Source organism: Lampetra fluviatilis, chromosome 19 (assembly GCF_964198595.1).
Source record: "Lampetra fluviatilis chromosome 19, kcLamFluv1.1, whole genome shotgun sequence".
NCBI lineage: Eukaryota > Metazoa > Chordata > Hyperoartia > Petromyzontiformes > Petromyzontidae > Lampetra > Lampetra fluviatilis.
The window spans coordinates 5,354,774-5,372,589 of record NC_136293.1 but is presented as its reverse complement, the minus strand read 5'-3'; the positions used below and the strand labels follow the sequence as shown (position 1 = coordinate 5,372,589).

Here is a 17,816-nt window from a genome sequence, read left to right as displayed (position 1 = left end):
GCAGCTAATTCAGCTCGAACAGCGGCCGTGTAACAGCTGCTACTCACTCCCATGCACGGCGCTCCTCCCTGCACCAGCTACATCATGCACAGCAGCCAGGCACAGCAGCCAGGCACAGCAGCCAGGCACAGCAGCCAGGCACAGCAGCCAGGCACAGCAGCCAGGCACAGCAGCCAGGCACAGCAGCCAGGCACAGCAGCCAGGCACAGCAGCCAGGCACAGCAGCCAGGCACAGCAGCCAGGCACAGCAGCCAGGCACAGCAGCCAGGCACAGCAACCAGTGATGCTCAGGTTCCTGAATCACTGCAAGTCCAGCACAAAGCCAAGTATCCGTATTCACACCTTCCAGTGTTTACCATTCACACACCACAGCAAACAGCATGACCTGTACACCATATACAGACGACGGTCTACACCCACCACAGCCTGGACACCATACACAGGTAATAACACACCCTACAAGAAACCCGCCACACGGCCTGCATCCTGCAGTCTTATCCACACTCGCAAATCACTGCACGTCTCAACGTACACACATCCCCGTGGCTCCAAGCTCGGGGGCTGGCACCTCTCTGCTGCTCCTGCAAATTACGGACATCAGATAATGACTCAATGGGAGAGAGAGCCCTGTCCGTGTACACGTGTTCTATTTATTGTGCATTAGAACCGACACGTCACCGAGCTTCACCACGCGGCACCGGCGCTACATCGACATTGCTCAACCTGCACCCGGCGCGGGGCCACGGGCGTCACGCACGCGCACATCGTCGTTTGTCTGTCTGCACTCACGAGAGCCACCTCCTCGCCATAGCCACCTCCTCGCCATAGCCACCTCCTCGCCATAGCCACCTCCTCGCCATAGCCACCTCCTCGCCATAGCCACCTCCTCGCCATAGCCACCTCCTCGCCATAGCCACCTCGCCATAGCCACGCCCTCGCCATAGCCACGCCCTCGCCAAAGCCACCTCAACCACCACCTCATCATCCCCACCCTAGCAACTTAACCATTCTCACCATAGCAACATCACTGTTCGCCATAGTGACCTCATCATCATCCTCACCTCAAATTTGAAAAATGACACTACAAATTACACAGCAATATCGGCCCCCACTGCACAACCGCTTCAGACTATGAGACGGCAGCATATTGACGATAGCCTTGCGCTAAAATAAGCACGCTCCTTCGGAGTGGGCAGGTAGGAACTTGGTTGGACAGCGCATTCTGTGCAATTCGTGTTGGATACTGTAGTCGTGTTGGAGGTTGTAGCTGTTACTATTGCATCTGATGATTCTTGATTTATTGCTGATGTAGGTCTTTAAGTTCATGCAGCTGCTGCAGCAGGTCGCGCCTGTGCTGTGACACCGCCTCCTGCGTGTACCACGCGCGCCAATCCACCTGACCTGGTCCTTGAACGACCACGATGCTGTCGAAATCGCGCACCAGGTGCATGATGTTGCGCAGGGCGTAGACGCCGCAGTCGTAGCCGTTCGGTTGCTGCGGCACAAGCGCCACCGTGGCGATCGCCACCGGCGTGCTCGCCGGTTCGGCGCGCATGACCCGGACCACCACCGCGCTGGCGAAGGCCGCGATGCTCTTGGCGTTGCGCGACTGCCCCCGCACAGCCATTGAGTCTAATAGCGTGGCAGTCGACCTTGGTGGGCACGTGGCGTTGACGACCAAGATCTGCCAGTGCGACTGCTCATGGATCGGTATGATCCACACCGGCCTGGAAGACACGCCATCGAAGGAAGACGCGATTCAAGTCGTCGAGATGGCCCGCCAAGAACTTCGTGTACAGGAACGTGTTGAACAGGTGGACGACTGCCGCTCACGACAGGAAGAAGAACTGCCCGAACAGGTTGATGACGGTGTCGTTCAACCACTGCCTAGGTTGTAAGCAGCGGAAGTCGTTCGGGAACAGCCTTCCGTACCCCGGAACGAAGACGACGTGTTCGACCGAGACGGGGGGCGGACGACGTGGAGTGACGCCGGGCGGAGGCGGGCTTGGTCGCCGCTTCGCCGCCACAGCAGACTCTTGCGGCGTGGGAGCTGGCTCCTCCGGCTGCGACTGTTTCCCGCGCGGGACTGCAGGCTCGCAAGCCGCTCGTCCCGCCACATGCCGTTTTTGCCAATGTCCATTCGCCATTTCGTCAAATGTATATTCAGCCGCAACGTCTTGAGGTGCGCCTTCCGGAACGAGGGCGCCAAAGGAAAACAACGGAATCGACACGCCTGCCGCACGCGGCTGAACATCACGTACAGCAACTCGAATTACAGATTCGGGCTGCCGCGACTTGGCTCCAGCAGGGCGATGATGTACGTGAATGTCGCGCCCTGGCATTTCCATGTGATGATTGCGAACGACAGGTCGACCGTAGGCGACCGTGACCTCGCCGATCCGGATCGTCTTCGGCTTGCGTTGGATCAGTCCGATCGGGATGTGGACCGCATCGACGCCACCGTCAGCATCGCGCGGGGCGACGTTGAGATGACGCGGCCACGCGGCCACATCGACCCCATGCACGGAGACGATGATATGGTCAAGCGGCGTCGGCACGTCAATGACACGGCGGACGCCGTCGTCGCCGCTGTCGCTTTGAGCACGTATGGCGGCGATGGTGGCGCGGCGTTCGTCCGCATCGTCCCACGTGACGGATACCAGCATGCAGGGTGTGCCATTCGTGACATTGTAGACGATGTTGCATTTGCCATTGTCGAGGATCTGGGCAGGGCAGCCAGCGACGAAGTACCCGAACAGCTCGGGATTGTCCTCCTCCTGGTAGAGCAGAGACTGCAGCGAGACGGGAACGTCGCGCTCCAGGCGCCGACGCCACTGCAGAACGTGTCGCCCCGTGGCAACGGCGACGTGTACAGCACGTGCAGCACTGACGACGGCCCGATCGCGATCGCTTGTCGTCAGGCACGTGGATTCCGTGAGCCAGGCCGGATCGGCGGCGATCTCGGTCTTGGTAATCGGTGCCGTCAGGCCATCAATTATGTCGTCGGTGATGGGGCGGAAGGCGCAGTCGGCATCTGTCCAGCGCCGGCAATGATCCGGACAGCCAGCTGCTCAGTCATCTCGAATACATGGAATCGCTCGAACAGGGAGCGCGCCTTCAGGTCTTCCGACGACACGGCGCCGTACATAACGCAATATAAATCGTGCCCGCATGTAACCGGCAGCTGTATGAAGTCGCCCACCAGGAGGATAGAGATGCCCCCGAAAACCACGTGTGGATTGTACATTGAGCACAGGCGCTGGTCCAACAGCACGAGGAAGGCAGCCGGCAGCATGCTGACCTCGTCGATGACGACGAGGCGCAAACTGTCGCCGCCGATGATGTTGAAAATCAAGTCCACCAGCTGGCTGGCGTTCAGGTCCTTGACGAACGACTTCCACATGGCGGAAAAAGTTTGCCCCTGGGGCAGTGGGCAGGCGCCGACGCCGGTGTAGCAGCAGCAGGCCGTCGTGCCGCCGCGTGAGGCGATTTCATCGGCGGTATTGTGGATGCAAACGCTCTTCCCGACGCCACCACCGCCGTGCATCATGAGCAACTTCTGCCCGGGCACGTCGACGATTTCCGATGCGACACAGTACTGGCCATCGGTCAGAAAGCACGGCCCGATTTTGACCATGGCCTCGTCATGGAACATCGGATCTACAGGGCCGCCGTTTCCTCCATGGCCACTGGCGGCGCCAATGTCGCCGTGATCGCTATGGCGCGGTTCGAGGGCATGGAACTGCTTGCGCATGTCGCTCAGCGACAGTCGGAGGTCATCAGCGGCCCCCTCGCCGTGCAGCAAATCGTAGGCCCCTGGACTTGCCAGTGCGGACGTCGGCCCAGTAGTCGGTATTGCGCTGCCTCCACAGACTGGTGATCAGCTCGTTGCGACTGCTACGATGCCGCTTCGACATCAGGTGGTAGAGAGATCGGAAGCGCTGTTGATTGATGACTGACTCCGAGCGCCGATCCCCTGCATGAATCATCTCAGCGAGACCGTCGCCGTCGCGGGCGAACCGTGGCTCATCGGCACTCTGCCAGGGCACGAGCAGATCCAGGACGTACTTGGCGAACGGTTCCAAATCACGCTTCCATGCAGAGACTCGGGCGGGATCGTCAGGTTTGTTGCCCGGAAACGACGGCGGTCGGCCGGCGAGAACGGCGGTACGCATCTTGAGGCGAATGACCGCGTTATACTCGGCGAATAGAGGATATTTGGGCCCCAGATCAAACGTGCGCCGACCAGGTCGACCCGCCCCGGCAGGCTGAGCCGCGGCAACGCGCTGCTTCTTTGGGACCAGTTCGACGATGTTCTTGAACTCGAGCGCCGAGTATTCGGCAAAGTGAGGCCCGCGGTTGTCGTACGATTCGGCCTGCGACATGAAGACGACGTCGCCGGACGCCAGCTTGTACGCCGTCGCGCCGCCGACGCTGCCGTCGCCCTTATCGTCAGGATCGACAGCTAACACCAGGGCGGCGTCCAGGGCCTCGTCGACTAACTGCTCGTCAACGTCAGGCGCTGGAGGATCGGCGTTTTCGCCGTCCTCGTCGATGGCGTGATCCACTTGCCGATCGACGTAGGCGACAGCTGCGTGCGGGGACACGTACCGGAACGTTTCCGTCTGGACCTATGACGTGGCGCCCAGCAGGGCATGTACCATCAAGGGCATGGACCATTGGTGGCTGCCAGTGAACGCGTTGACCGTCCGCGACGCCAAGCGCTTCCCCGTGTGGTGCGCCGTGCCTGTGTCGTCGGTCACGCTCGGGTGTTGCACAATGTCGTCCAGGGCCGACAGGAGCACAGCAGTGGCCTGGCGCAAAGGAGCGCCCTCTTTCGTCATATACGCCGCCTCGTACTCCTCAACGGCTTCACCGGCATCCTGACCGCTAATGACGGACGAGTTGTTGTGGCAACCGACCAGATTGATCGTGATCACGTTCGATTCCACAAGCATCGTGTCGGTCGTAGGGCGCCGCGTTTCCCATACGATCGGGCCAACGGGATGCGGGCGGATGAGCTGGCCGCCCAACGGGTCATACGGACCGTCAATCATGTCCAGCGTTGTTTGATCGACAGACAGGCCGAAACATGCACACTAAAATTGCACGTTATCACGTTTTAAATTGTTTGTACAATTAAACGACAATGTTTGAAGTGCGCGCACTGTTTAGCGGCGACGGGGCAGCTGGGGGGAGACAGAGGTGGAGGTTGGGGGGTGGGGCAGCTGGGGGGAGAGAGAGGTGGGGGGTGGGGCAGATATGCACGACAGACAAATAATCCCTGGTGGGCAGTGTGGAACCTGTTGTTCCTACCTGTATGAGTGCCAATACCAAATGTACTCAATTCTCATTGCACTCCCCGACTGCTCAGTGGCAAGACACGCATGCGTGGTGACTCACCCGTGCCACCTCGACTCCGGTACAGGCAGCAGTGGGCCCCCTTCGGGCCGAGTCCCCCTCTGGTGCTGCGGTGTTGGCCAGTGGGTCCAGATCGTTCACCCACAAAAAAGGGAGTACCCACACGGACAGACTGGGAGCGCGAGGCGTGGCGATGGCTCTACATGGGCACTATGGAGTTACTGAGACCTACCGACCGCTATGGTTATGAACGAGCTAATCAATGCAGGAGCCAGCGGACCGTTACCACTACGGGCTCGCCCGACGACGACCGACCAGCGCCGCCACGCGTGCCGACAGCGCCGCCGCCCTCCGCCACTCGCGCAAGGAGGCCGCACTTAAACAGAGAACTGTACACGTGTTAATCGTCGCAATAAATACTACAAGTGCCGCAACTCATTGAAAAACAACGTCAATTCGTAAACACTTCCGAGGTATCACACACAACGTGCATGCAGACGTTTCAGAAGCAGATTCTGCCGGTCGCGCGTGCCCGCGTAGGATGGCCGCGATGTCAGTTTTCTGGAATACGGTGTCGGTTTGTACAAAACGACGCACATCGTGATAAACGTTTCCCATACGCTTGTAATTGTATTTGGCATTTATACTATGTTGTGTTTATTGCTCTGCTGTTACTTCTCAAATACAGATTAATGTCTTCACCTGCACTTCACTCAATATATGCCCGACGCTTACAACGTGCATGCTGTCAGTTACAAGAAATAATTACGGAATTCAACTTCCACGTTTGCAAGGAACAAATGGAAAGAGCGATCACTGTTCCTTTAGAATTTGAATATGAGTGTAGCTTATTGCACAACTATCTCATCAGGAAATAAATTATTTAAGCAACTATAATGAGCAACGGTAATCACGATATAACGATATTTAGCAAAAACGGACGTTACGATTCTCATGATCCGTGAATCGTACGGTGCACCGTAGTATCGTCGACCCTCGTAGAACGGGAGACATGGGCACGCCTAGGCAGCGTCAACGCACAACGCGAGCGCAATCGACACCTGCAGACGTGGAGGGGTCTGCAGACCCCGCGGTGCGGGAGAGGCACCGTGACACTTGGCACCAACGTCCGGTTCTATCGGCCATCCCGGTGTTTTGAGTCGATGGCGTGCCCTAGCCACGCGTTCGACAGTCACGCCGGGCCCTCTAAATAAGGCTCCAGCGTGGGAGTTTTTCCAGATGCGGCTCTAGGGAGGCTGGGGCCTTTGCTCCGTCACGCGGCCGCCCTCCTCTTCATGTCTTAGGGCGACCGTGGCGTCTACAGGAACCTTACCGTCCGGCGGGGCCACCGGCACAGCCCTGGGCCAACGTGGCCCCGAAGTGTCGATGGCAACGAGTGTAACGAGATTGCCCGTCGCCGCGGCGATGCCGACGGGCTCGCTGCCGTGTCCACGCAGGGCTGTGGGCGGCGCGCCGACTGGAAGATGCCGAGGCCTCTGATCAAGGCGGACATTTACTCGCGGCACTGCATTTGACAAATCATTTCTAGTTTGTATTCGTCGGGGCCCGTCTCCTGCCGTTACTGTCATTTCCTTTTGTTCAGCCGAATTGCAGCCTTGAGGTTTCACGAAGAGGAAGGGCCGCCGCCGTCGTTGTCGTCGTCATCGTCGAGGGGTCGGGGGGGACGGGGTGATGGGGAAGAGGTCCCCAGGAGGGACGGGGCTAGGGGGTGTCGGGCAGCGGGGAGCGGCGAGGCCTCAGGCTGCCGAAGAGCGACTGCACGCCCTTGCGCACGCTGCAGCCGACGCGGCGCGCCACAGAGTCGGCCGGCTGCGATGGCCCTCGCGGCTTCAGCGCCCCGGGGCGCGCATCCAGGCACTTCTGGTAGCGCAGCTGGAGATGCACACACACACGCATGCCACATGCACAGGCGCACGCACACACACACACGGACGTGTACAACAACACACCGGTGAATACTAACTGCCAGTGAACTGTGGTAGCCAACTCTCAACCACAATTGATGGCTGCCAGACTCATTAATACTCTTCAACAAAATTTGAAAGTCTTTATGCAATAGCTTTGTTTATATGTCCATCGGTAATTTGGATTGCTTAAATTCTTGTAGAGAAGAGCCAGTAAGAGCTATACTTTAGCATAAGGATTCATTAATCTTGGCGATTGAACCTCCGGAAAACCGGCCGAATTGATCCGAAGGTTGCTCAAAACCTGGGGGACAAACCAGAGCACAAAAATAATGATTTGTAAACATGCTGAAGTGATTTTGCCCTGACAGCTGCCTGCCAGCTGCCTGCCAGCTTGCATACTCCACGTTAAACACTTCTGAACACAAACGAATACTGGAAAGCTGCTAAATCGTAGAGCGAGCATTCGCAATGCCCTTCAGATTTTTGGATTAATGTGAAATATCCGAAAATCAGGCTCTGGGACAAAATCCTCGATGATGATGATGATGTTTCTATTGTCGTTCCAGATTTAGCTGAAACTGTCCCTGAAAATCTTAAATCTCAAACTCGTCCTGGTATGCGTAATTATTTTTCTAACTTGTGAAATCAAGTGTGCAAAGTTTTTTTCAGCGGCCAGGTGGTGGCGTCATGGTAACATTCGTACCTCATGGCGAGAAGGGTCTGGAGGTTTGATTCCTGACTCAGGTGCCTTTCTGTGTGGGGTTTGTATGTTCTCCCCCTGTTCAGCATGAGTTTCCTCTGGGGTTTCCGGTTTCATACAATCCAACTGGTATTGGCCAAAAATTCCAACTTTAATTTTAGTTTTCTTGAGACTGATTGAGGCTTTCCTGGATAATCGAGCGCAATCGTTTTCTTTGGCTTGCTGTACACAAGAACAAAGGCCCACTGCAGAACGTTGAAAGCGCAATAGTATTTCATGGGTGCGCGGCGCGGCCTATGGCAGGCGCGGAGGGACAACGTACCACGCAGGCCGCTTGCACGGCCTCGGAGAGGCCCGCACAGTTGGGCTCGCACCAGAACGCGTGGCACTCGAAGCGGTGTGGCGTCGCGGCCATGATGAACGCGAAGGAGCGAGCGTCGCGGCCCACACCCAGGAACGAGAGGAAGCGCACACGGCACTCAAACACCACCTCATCTCCCTGCTCACCGCCCTCCTCCTCCTCATCACCTCCCTCCTCCTCGTCACCACTTTCTATGCTACGCGACTCCTGCAAACAACACGAGCATTCAGACCGATTGATATCATGACACTCAAAGTGATTGCCTGTGATTTCCGAATGCGCAATGAGGCACCGGTGCTCATAACCTGTTTACAGCCGTGCAGAGCCACATTCTGTCATGGAGATGTCAGCGAGACGAATGAAACCCACGATACAAACGGCTGTTATCCTCTAGCCATACCCCGAGACCTGTGTGTCCTGGACCAATTAAGCCGCACCTTTTCCTTGCAGATGGCCACAGTGGCCGGGGCCACGTTGATCACGACGGGCTCCCAGTCTTCCTTCACGGACTTGGCCATGAGCGCATCGATGGAATCGTTGAGCACCTCCATGCCTGGGACGACGCGCAAGTCAAGAGACACGCAGACGCACGCGCCGCCGCCACACGACACAAAACCCACCCACCCCCACTCCCATTTCGTTGGGAGACTTACACCACGTGGGCCAGGTGCAGCCCAGAGGAGGCCCACGACTTTACTTTGTTTCTAATTTTTATTATCATTTCATTTATTTACCCAGGAATGCCTCACCGAGTCTCAAGACTCTTTTTTCCTGCCAAGTTTTCTTAGTAGAGGACGATGTTCTTGCGGTGAGTAATCCCAATAAATTTTCAACTAATTCTCAGCATTAGGAAATCGAACTAAGGCGCTTCTTTCTGTGAGCGACGAGTGTTACCACTGCGCCGCAGCAACCATGCCGGCCGCATGAAGCGAGGTTGTTAAAAAGGGGGTTTGATAAATGATTGTCCAAGAGACCACAACCTTGGGTAGCGATCCATGTCTGTGGTCGGATTGGAAACTGCTCTCCCAGGTGCCCACTGGGGAGATCAGATTTCTCCAGATTTAAGCGGCTGAATTTTATACAAAAGAAAATGGAGCAAGAGCCATTGCCAGTGGCAGAGTGCCACGAGCGTGCACTCGAGCCGTGTTTTTCAACCTCTCCAGGCATCGTCGCAGCAGCGACGGCATTTGCAAACGGAATAACGCCACCACTATTAATAAAGCAAACATTTCAGATTGCAATTTTCTTAAAGCTTCGCATAACGGGCGCCATAGAACAAAACATAGCAAAACGCCGCCGGTGCAGAACGCAGCTCAGCAGTGCCGCAACCGTTATCTCAGGTTGGAGCGCCGCACTCTGCGGTAGTCGTGTTCGTTATGCTCGTGCCGAGGGGTATGTCGCACCGTCGCTTGCGGCGTCACCGTCGGCAAAAGGACACGAGTGAGAGAGCCGTGTGAATCGGTGGAGGCTGCCGGGCGTGAAGGCTTACCCATGAAGCTCGGTGGCTTACCCGCAGGCCTGTCCACCGCCATGGAGCCCACGTACAGCACGTGGAACTTCTGCACCGACTCCATCTTGGCCGTGGGAAACTCCACTGCTGGGAGACAGCGACCAACTCAACCAGGAATTCAGGACCCAATTCGATCAGGGACCCGACTCAATCGGGGACTCCGTGAGGCTGTAGTAAGCGGGTGAGTGAGGCTGTGTGACGCTGTACGAGGCCGTGAGCCCCGTACCTTGCAAAGGGGCTTCATGAAGCTGCTGCCCGAGCTCGGCGGCGCAGCTGCTGGCGCAGGACTTGGCGCTTCTCCTCTCCGCCATGATCTGCGTTCACGCGTGTGGCACCGCGGGAACGTGAGAACCTCGCGACGCCTACACAGAGGTCCCCAACCCTCAACGTCACCCCCATCCCTCACCCGCCCCCCCCCCGTCCCTCCCTCCGCGTACCCGGGCACAGATCTCGTGGAGGCTGGTGGCGATGGCCTTGGCGGGCGTGTCGCAGCGGAACACGTGGCACTTGAGCACGCGGGTGAGCTTGTCGCGCGCCACGTACGCAAAGTCCCTGCGGGGACACGCGGAGAGAGACGCGGGCGGCGCTCGGCATCGCCGCTCATTCGCTCAGGCCGCCCCTGCCCCCCTTCCTTCCAAAACCTTCCTGGCCCCCCCGCCACCCCAATCCCCACTCCACCCATCCCCCCCGGCCCCCCTCAAACGCTGCTTTGCTTCTAACACCAGTGGGCAGTGAGTCACTCACTCACTGGCTGCGAGTCCGTTGCCGATCGCTCTTCTATACCATTGGAACCTCATTTTCCAGTAGCAAAATATGATAGTTGATTTTTTACCCTTTTATCTGGCAACAAAACTGACAACTTTAAAAAAAATGTCAGTTTTGTTGCCAGATAAAAGGGTAAAAAAAATGTATCGCTCTTCTATATTTACTACCACTCCTGTTCCCATGAACTTCAGTTATTGATTCCTCCACCCATGTTGAGGACTCTGTCCACCAGACACCACTACACTGCAGGTCACAATAACACACTCACCGACTCACACTCACCCAACTCATTCACTCACTCTAAAACTATGAACTCTTTTTTTATTTTACCAGGTAAGGCCCAATGAGCAAAATAGATATTTTTCAGACGCGACCTGGCCCCAAATGATAGCTCAAGTAGCTTATCATGTGGACATTTATAGGAGCCAAATACTCTTTACTTGTGTGTTTCTAAATGTTTATGTACAGTCGTCAGGGTCGGGATCGAACCCACGACCTCCTATTTTCCAGGCGAGGTAGTTCACATCTGGCCACAGTCTTACCTGTTCTCTATTAAAAGTGTAATCGTGCTCTTTCTTGTTTGCCACTTGGCAAAATTTGGCCGCTTGGGCCCAGACGCTCGATCACACACCGACCACACGGCGCTCCTTTGACCCGCCCCCCTCTGTGCTCACATCGCTGGATTCAGGATTGTGAGCCGTTACATTCGCTCATTTGGGTGGCAGGTTGGCAGTGGGCAAGCGGTAGCACCGCGCCACGCAGCAAGAAGGGCCTGGGTTTCTCTCGCGACTCGGGCGCCGTTCTGCGTGGGGTTTGTCAAGCTCCAAATGATGGGCCACTTTGTTGAGCAATCACTTGTGACCAGGTCCCTTCTGAAAAATAAGTGAATACTGCAGTGGGCTTTTGCCTGGTAGGATGTGGATGGTTTAGTGTTGTATTCGTTTGTGTTTGGGTAATTTGTTTACCTCTCTTGTACTTTGCACTGCCGTCGTGTTTTTGTATCGCTTGTTGTGAAAGAGCTTTACAGCCCATCGGATTCCACCAGTATAAATACATATTCTCATTCTGGTGTGCTTGTTCTCTCCCGCCTGTTCTGCGTGAGCTTCTTCCGAGTTGTCTGATTTCCTCCCATAGCTAAAAAGTACTAAAAACTACACGCGCACAATATAACTGGTCTTGCCAAACATCCCAATGCTGAAAAATTACCCGCAAGTCACTCAATTCGGACCACACGCAGCAGCAGCAGCAACAGCAGCAACATTGCCCTATACTGCAACAAAAATTGGCAATACCCTCCTGAAAAATTGTCTTGAGACTCGATGAGGCTTTACTGGGTAAATAAGCACAATAATAATCACAATCCACTGGAAGTGACCTACAAAGCAGAACACTGCAATCATCATATTGTATTTATGATTTATTTACCCAGCAAAGCCACACTGAGCCCAGAAACTCTGTTTCAGGAGCATCCCGCTACATTGGGATGCTCGGCTTACATCAATAACATTGTTGGTGTTAAGCTATGGGAGAAAACTAGAGAACCCAGAAGAATCCATACAGAACAGGGGGAGAACATAAAAGCTCCACATGCAGGGGTGTCCGAGTTGGGAGTCGAACTCGGGTCCTCCGTGTCCTCGTGCGGCTCTACTCTGCCTGTGACTGCGCCGGCGAGCGTGTCTGCTGGGCAAGTCTGCTGGGCAAGTCTGCTGGGCAAGTCTGCTGGGCAAGTCTGCTGGGCAAGTCTGCTGGGCAAGTCTGCTGGGCAAGTCTGCTGGGCATGCCATCGCCGCGCCTGTGTTTGCTGCGTGTGCGATTGCTGCGAGTGCGATCGCTGCGCATGTGGTCGCTGCACGGGTGCTGATGCTTTTACCTCTCCCTGGGCGTCCACGCGAGGCAGCGGGGAAATGGGGAAAGTGAGAGGAGGCGAGAAGGCACAAAACACGGTTAGAAAGCCACAAGCGCACGAACACATAACAAACCGGGGCGTTCCCGGGCGGGACGCAAGCGAGGACCCGCTCCCCGAGCGACAAAGGAGACCGTGCATCCGCATAACGTTCATGCCACTGTCCAGCTCCAGGCTGACGACCCACGTAGCTCCAGCCGGGTCACGGGAAGTCGATTCGGTAGGCATACTAGGCGAGGCGCAGGGTTGTAGGTGTCTGTGATGCTCGACTAGGCCAAAAAAGTTTAATTCCTCTACGCACTCCATACATCGTGTGAGTGTTCGCTTGTGGGAAGTGTTAAGCCGACGCCGGCACTGCTCTGGGTGGGAGGTGGTGGTCATTGAACATCAACGTCATTGAAAATGACCAATGTTGCCCAGGGTGAGCTGCCTGGGGGAGTAGGGGGTGGCCGTGCGTAGCCCTCGGAGATGCGCCCACCTGCCATTGTCACGCCCGACGCCCCACACGCGGATGTTGATGATTGGCTGGGAGTGCAGCACGCCCTGGTCCATGGGGTCGACGAGAGTCAGCAGATCCTTCTCCAGCAGCAGGAACATGTCCTTCCCCTGGCGGGCGGCACACGGACAGAGGCTCGCGGCTCAGGCTCGCGGCTCAGGCTCCCGAGTACAGGGCACAAAAGAGGCGGGCAAGGTGGAGGTGGGGATGGGGGGGCGGCTGTGAGTTTGGGTGACCGACCTCTCCCCAGATGCCGGCCGTGTCTCGGATGTCGCTCTTGCGGTAGGACAGCTGGCGGATGCAGTTGTTGACGGCGATGCTGCTGCGGCCAGGAGCCAAGTCCTCCTCGCTCATTTCCACCCAGCCCAGCGATCGCACGGCGAAGCACTGCAGCAACACACCACAGCCACCGCATCGTCACCACGGCGTGGAAATGATCATCACGGTTCTAGATTTGAAGCTTTCGTGACTGCAAGGATTCATACGCTTAGGTTTTTTCGGTAAAGTCACGTAGGTAAAAAAATAAACTTAAAATTAATAAAAGTAATAATAGAAATAAAATAATAAATCACGACGTTTCGGAGGCAACACAAGTCTCCGTCATCAGGTGGGACCGTCACAGCTAGATTTACTGTCTCAAGTGAGGGAAAAAAATAAATAAATACAAAGAAACACTTGATACAGTAAATCTAGCTGTGGTGGTCCCACCTGTTGCCTCCGAAACGTCGTGATTTATTATTTTATTTCTATTATTACTTTTATTAATTTTAATTAAATTGTTTTACCTACGTGACTTTACCGAATAATCTTCTTGGTTTTTTCGGTAAAGTCACGTAGAAGGGAAGTAATAAAATAATAAAAATAAAACATAATTATTTTTATTATTTTATTACTTCCCTTCTACGTGACTTTACCGAAAGAACCAAGAAGATGAATCCCTGCAGTCACGAAAGCTTTAAATCGAAATTTTACCGAATAAACCTAAGAGTATGATCATCACGGTGTCGCCACGGGTGTGACGACATCACTGTGGTAGTCATGGCGTCACCACGGTCGCCACGGCGTCACCATGGTTATCACGGTGGCGTCACCATGGTTATCACGGTGTCGCCACGGGTGTGACGACATCACTGGGAGTCATGGCGACGCCGTGTTAGTCACGACGTCACCACGGTCGCCACAGCGTCACCATGGTTATCACGGTGTCGCCACGGGTGTGACGACATCACTGGGAGTCATGGCGACGCCGTGTTAGTCACGACGTCACCACGGTCGCCACGGCGTCACCATGGTTATCACGGTGTCGGACGCCACGGTGTCACCGCGGTCATCACGGAATTGCCGTGCTCATTACAGGGATCCACTGTGAAGAATGCTCGTGCATGCACGGAACTGTACGGTCAGCGTCAAGGGGAGAGGTGACCGAGGAACAGGACCTCACCTTGGCCTCGGGGTTACAGGGAAGATCACAGCCCATGCAGTCCCCCTCCTCCTCATCCATGTCCCCTCTGCACGGGCATACAGAGGTCAGTTACATTCGGGGTTGTTCAATAATAACCGGTAATCCGGTGACTGTTATCGGAATAGGTCATCGGTTCTGAAAGTCAGGAACCGCTGATCCGTTCCAGAGGAATCTGAGTAACAAATGCACCGATTGGCTCGCACTAAAACCTGCAAACGGCACGGTGGCCCACGTCATCAAGCGGTTCATATGTTCTCATATCCCGGTTTAAAGTTAAAGGTGCAGTCCTGCACTCACTTGCTTATTCCAGAGGGAGCCCGAGAGGGTATGTTGTTTACTCTTCCATGTTAACCAGACATCCTGGAAGAGGTGGTCGTACCCACACTTTACCCCACCACACGCAACCTGCCGGTCGACTGCAGTGAATCCATTTGCACCGCTGGGTGGACAGAGGCGTTGGAGATTTAAGAAACTTGCCCCATTGTTTCAACTACTGCGCCAGGAGGAGACGGAATTGAACTGGCGACCTCTGGATTACAAGTCCAGCATGCTGACCGTGGCAGTTGCCTTCAATTCTCAGTTAAAAGGTAAATAAGCCATGTTCATTGCTCTAGACATTTCTACACGTGCAGTGAACCGGTGTCAACCCGATTGAAAAACGGTTACCGGTTAAACAAAAATAACAAACGGACACCAAACCCAGGAACACCCCGACGCCAACCGGGGGCGCTCACCCGAGTTTAAGGGAGGCATAGCGCAGCGTGGCACCCTCGAACTCCTTGAGGCTCGGGTCGGGGTGCGTGCTCTCAGCCTGCAGATCCTGCACACGCACTCACACAAAGACCACCGTGAGTGGGAATCGAACCCGGGTCGCCGGGTTCGTAGCGCAGCGCGTTAACCACCACACTGCCACTCACCACACGCGTGCACAATCAATCACACGCACAAAGATCCCGAGTGTAGCCTTAACAGAGTGTAGGAGCAAGTGCTGTTAGCGAGCACCTACGAAGGCCGGCACGGCACACGAGGTGGTGGGTGTCCAACAACACGTCCGGCCACCTTTGTCTCCCCAGTGGCGATGTTTACACACCGCACCTGGTACGGTACTCAGATAATCGTCACTCTTTTTCAGGAGGGTCCTTCCAAGTTTTTTACAGCAGGGGTCGACGTTGCTGCTGTGTGTGTGAGTCATCCCAATTGAGTAATTTGCAGGTAATCGTTGAGCATTGGGATGTTCGGCCGATACCACTTACATCGAGGAAACTGGAGGAACCCGGAGGAAGCCCATGCAGAACAGACAATACAAACCCATGACTATCTTGCTGTGACGCGCGACTGGTACCAGTGTGGAACCACGCTGCTGCCCCAAAGGGGGACACTGGTGTGAGGGGGACACTCACCAAGTTGTCCGGCACCGTGGCCGGCGGGAAGGTGGCGCTGGGCGGGGAGGGCGGCTCCCACTGCGTGGTGCCCGTGGGGATGTGCCAGTAGTAGGTCCCCGACGTGTCGCGGATCTTCTTCCAGCCGGGTGGCAGCGCGGGATCGGCCTCGTCATGCGAGCAGTCATCCCACAACTCGTCTGGGGTGATGGAGGGGCGAGTGCAGAGACACGGCGCCACCGGCACTCAGCGGCACAGCACCATCGGGCACCAACAATAACGTTGAGTTGCGGCGCTGTGAATCCGTCGCCGGCGAGAGAGAGTGCGACGAAGGCGAGTGGGGTGTTGGGTTTTCCCGCAGGGGCGGCGCGAGGGATTCATGGGACAGGGAGGATGACGAGGATGACGAGGACGACTAGCGGCTCTGACCTTTGTGGGCATCTCCCCAACCTCAATGAGACCATCACAGCCGGCTACACTGCCGTACACAGCTAGACTGCCTTACACAGCTAGGCTGACTCACTCACAGCTAGACTGACTCACACACAGCTAGACTGACTCACACACAGCTAGACTGACTCACACACAGCTAGACTGACTCACACACAGCTAGACTGACTCACACACAGCTAGACTGACTCACACACAGCTAGACTGACTCACACACAGCTAGACTGACTCACACACAGCTAGACTGCCTTACACACAGCTAGACTGACTCACTCACAGCTAGACTGACTCACACACAGCTAGACTGACTCACACACAGCTAGACTGCCTTACACACAGCTAGACTGACTCACACACAGCTAGACTGACTCACTCACAGCTAGACTGACTCACACACAGCTAGACTGACTCACTCACAGCTAGACTGACTCACACACAGCTAGACTGACTCACTCACAGCTAGACTGTCTCACACACAGCTAGACTGACTCACACACAGCTAGACTGCCTTACACACAGCTAGACTGACTCACACACAGCTAGACTGACTCACTCACAGCTAGACTGACTCACACACAGCTAGACTGACTCACTCACAGCTAGACTGACTCACACACAGCTAGACTGACTCACTCACAGCTAGACTCACACACAGCTAGACTGACTCACACACAGCTAGACTGACTCACACACAGCTAGACTGACTCACACACAGCTAGACTGACTCACACACAGCTAGACTGACTCACACACAGCTAGACTGACTCACACACAGCTAGACTGACTCACACACAGCTAGACTGACTCACACACAGCTAGACTGTCTCACACACAGCTAGACTGACTCACACACAGCTAGACTGACTCACACACAGCTAGACTGACTCACACACAGCTAGACTGACTCACACACAGCTAGACTGACTCACACACAGCTAGACTGACTCACACACAGCTAGACTGACTCACACACAGCTAGACTGTCTCACACACAGCTAGACTGACTCACACACAGCTAGACTGACTCACACACAGCTAGACTGACTCACACACAGCTAGACTGACTCACACACAGCTAGACTGACTCACACACAGCTAGACTGTCTCACACACAGCTAGACTGACTCACACACAGCTAGACTGACTCACACACAGCTAGACTGACTCACACACAGCTAGACTGACTCACACACAGCTAGACTGACTCACACACAGCTAGACTGACTCACACACAGCTAGACTGACTCACACACAGCTAGACTGTCTCACACACAGCTAGACTGACTCACACACAGCTAGACTGACTCACACACAGCTAGACTGACTCACACACAGCTAGACTGACTCACACACAGCTAGACTGACTCACACACAGCTAGACTGACTCACACACAGCTAGACTGACTCACACACAGCTAGACTGTCTCACACACAGCTAGACTGACTCACACACAGCTAGACTGACTCACACACAGCTAGACTGACTCACACACAGCTAGAC

General features: G+C 55.4%; 1 protein-coding gene across 1 annotated transcript in view; it reads right to left on the bottom strand.

Moving 5' to 3' along the window:
• Positions 1–630: 630 nt before the first annotated feature.
• Positions 631–17,816, bottom strand: part of LOC144937570 (amyloid beta precursor protein binding family B member 2-like) — a 28,689-nt gene continuing 11,503 nt past the window's right edge. The window contains exons 3-13 of the mRNA XM_078864863.1: positions 15,887–16,065; positions 15,221–15,306; positions 14,466–14,532; positions 13,265–13,411; positions 13,007–13,134; positions 10,298–10,412; positions 10,087–10,174; positions 9,861–9,944; positions 8,788–8,903; positions 8,312–8,557; positions 631–7,254 (exon numbers count right to left, since the gene is read on the bottom strand). Coding sequence (XP_078720989.1) covers positions 7,084–7,254; positions 8,312–8,557; positions 8,788–8,903; positions 9,861–9,944; positions 10,087–10,174; positions 10,298–10,412; positions 13,007–13,134; positions 13,265–13,411; positions 14,466–14,532; positions 15,221–15,306; positions 15,887–16,065 — 1,427 coding nt within the window. The 3' untranslated portion in view covers positions 631–7,083. The remainder of the gene's footprint in view (positions 7,255–8,311; positions 8,558–8,787; positions 8,904–9,860; positions 9,945–10,086; positions 10,175–10,297; positions 10,413–13,006; positions 13,135–13,264; positions 13,412–14,465; positions 14,533–15,220; positions 15,307–15,886; positions 16,066–17,816) is intronic.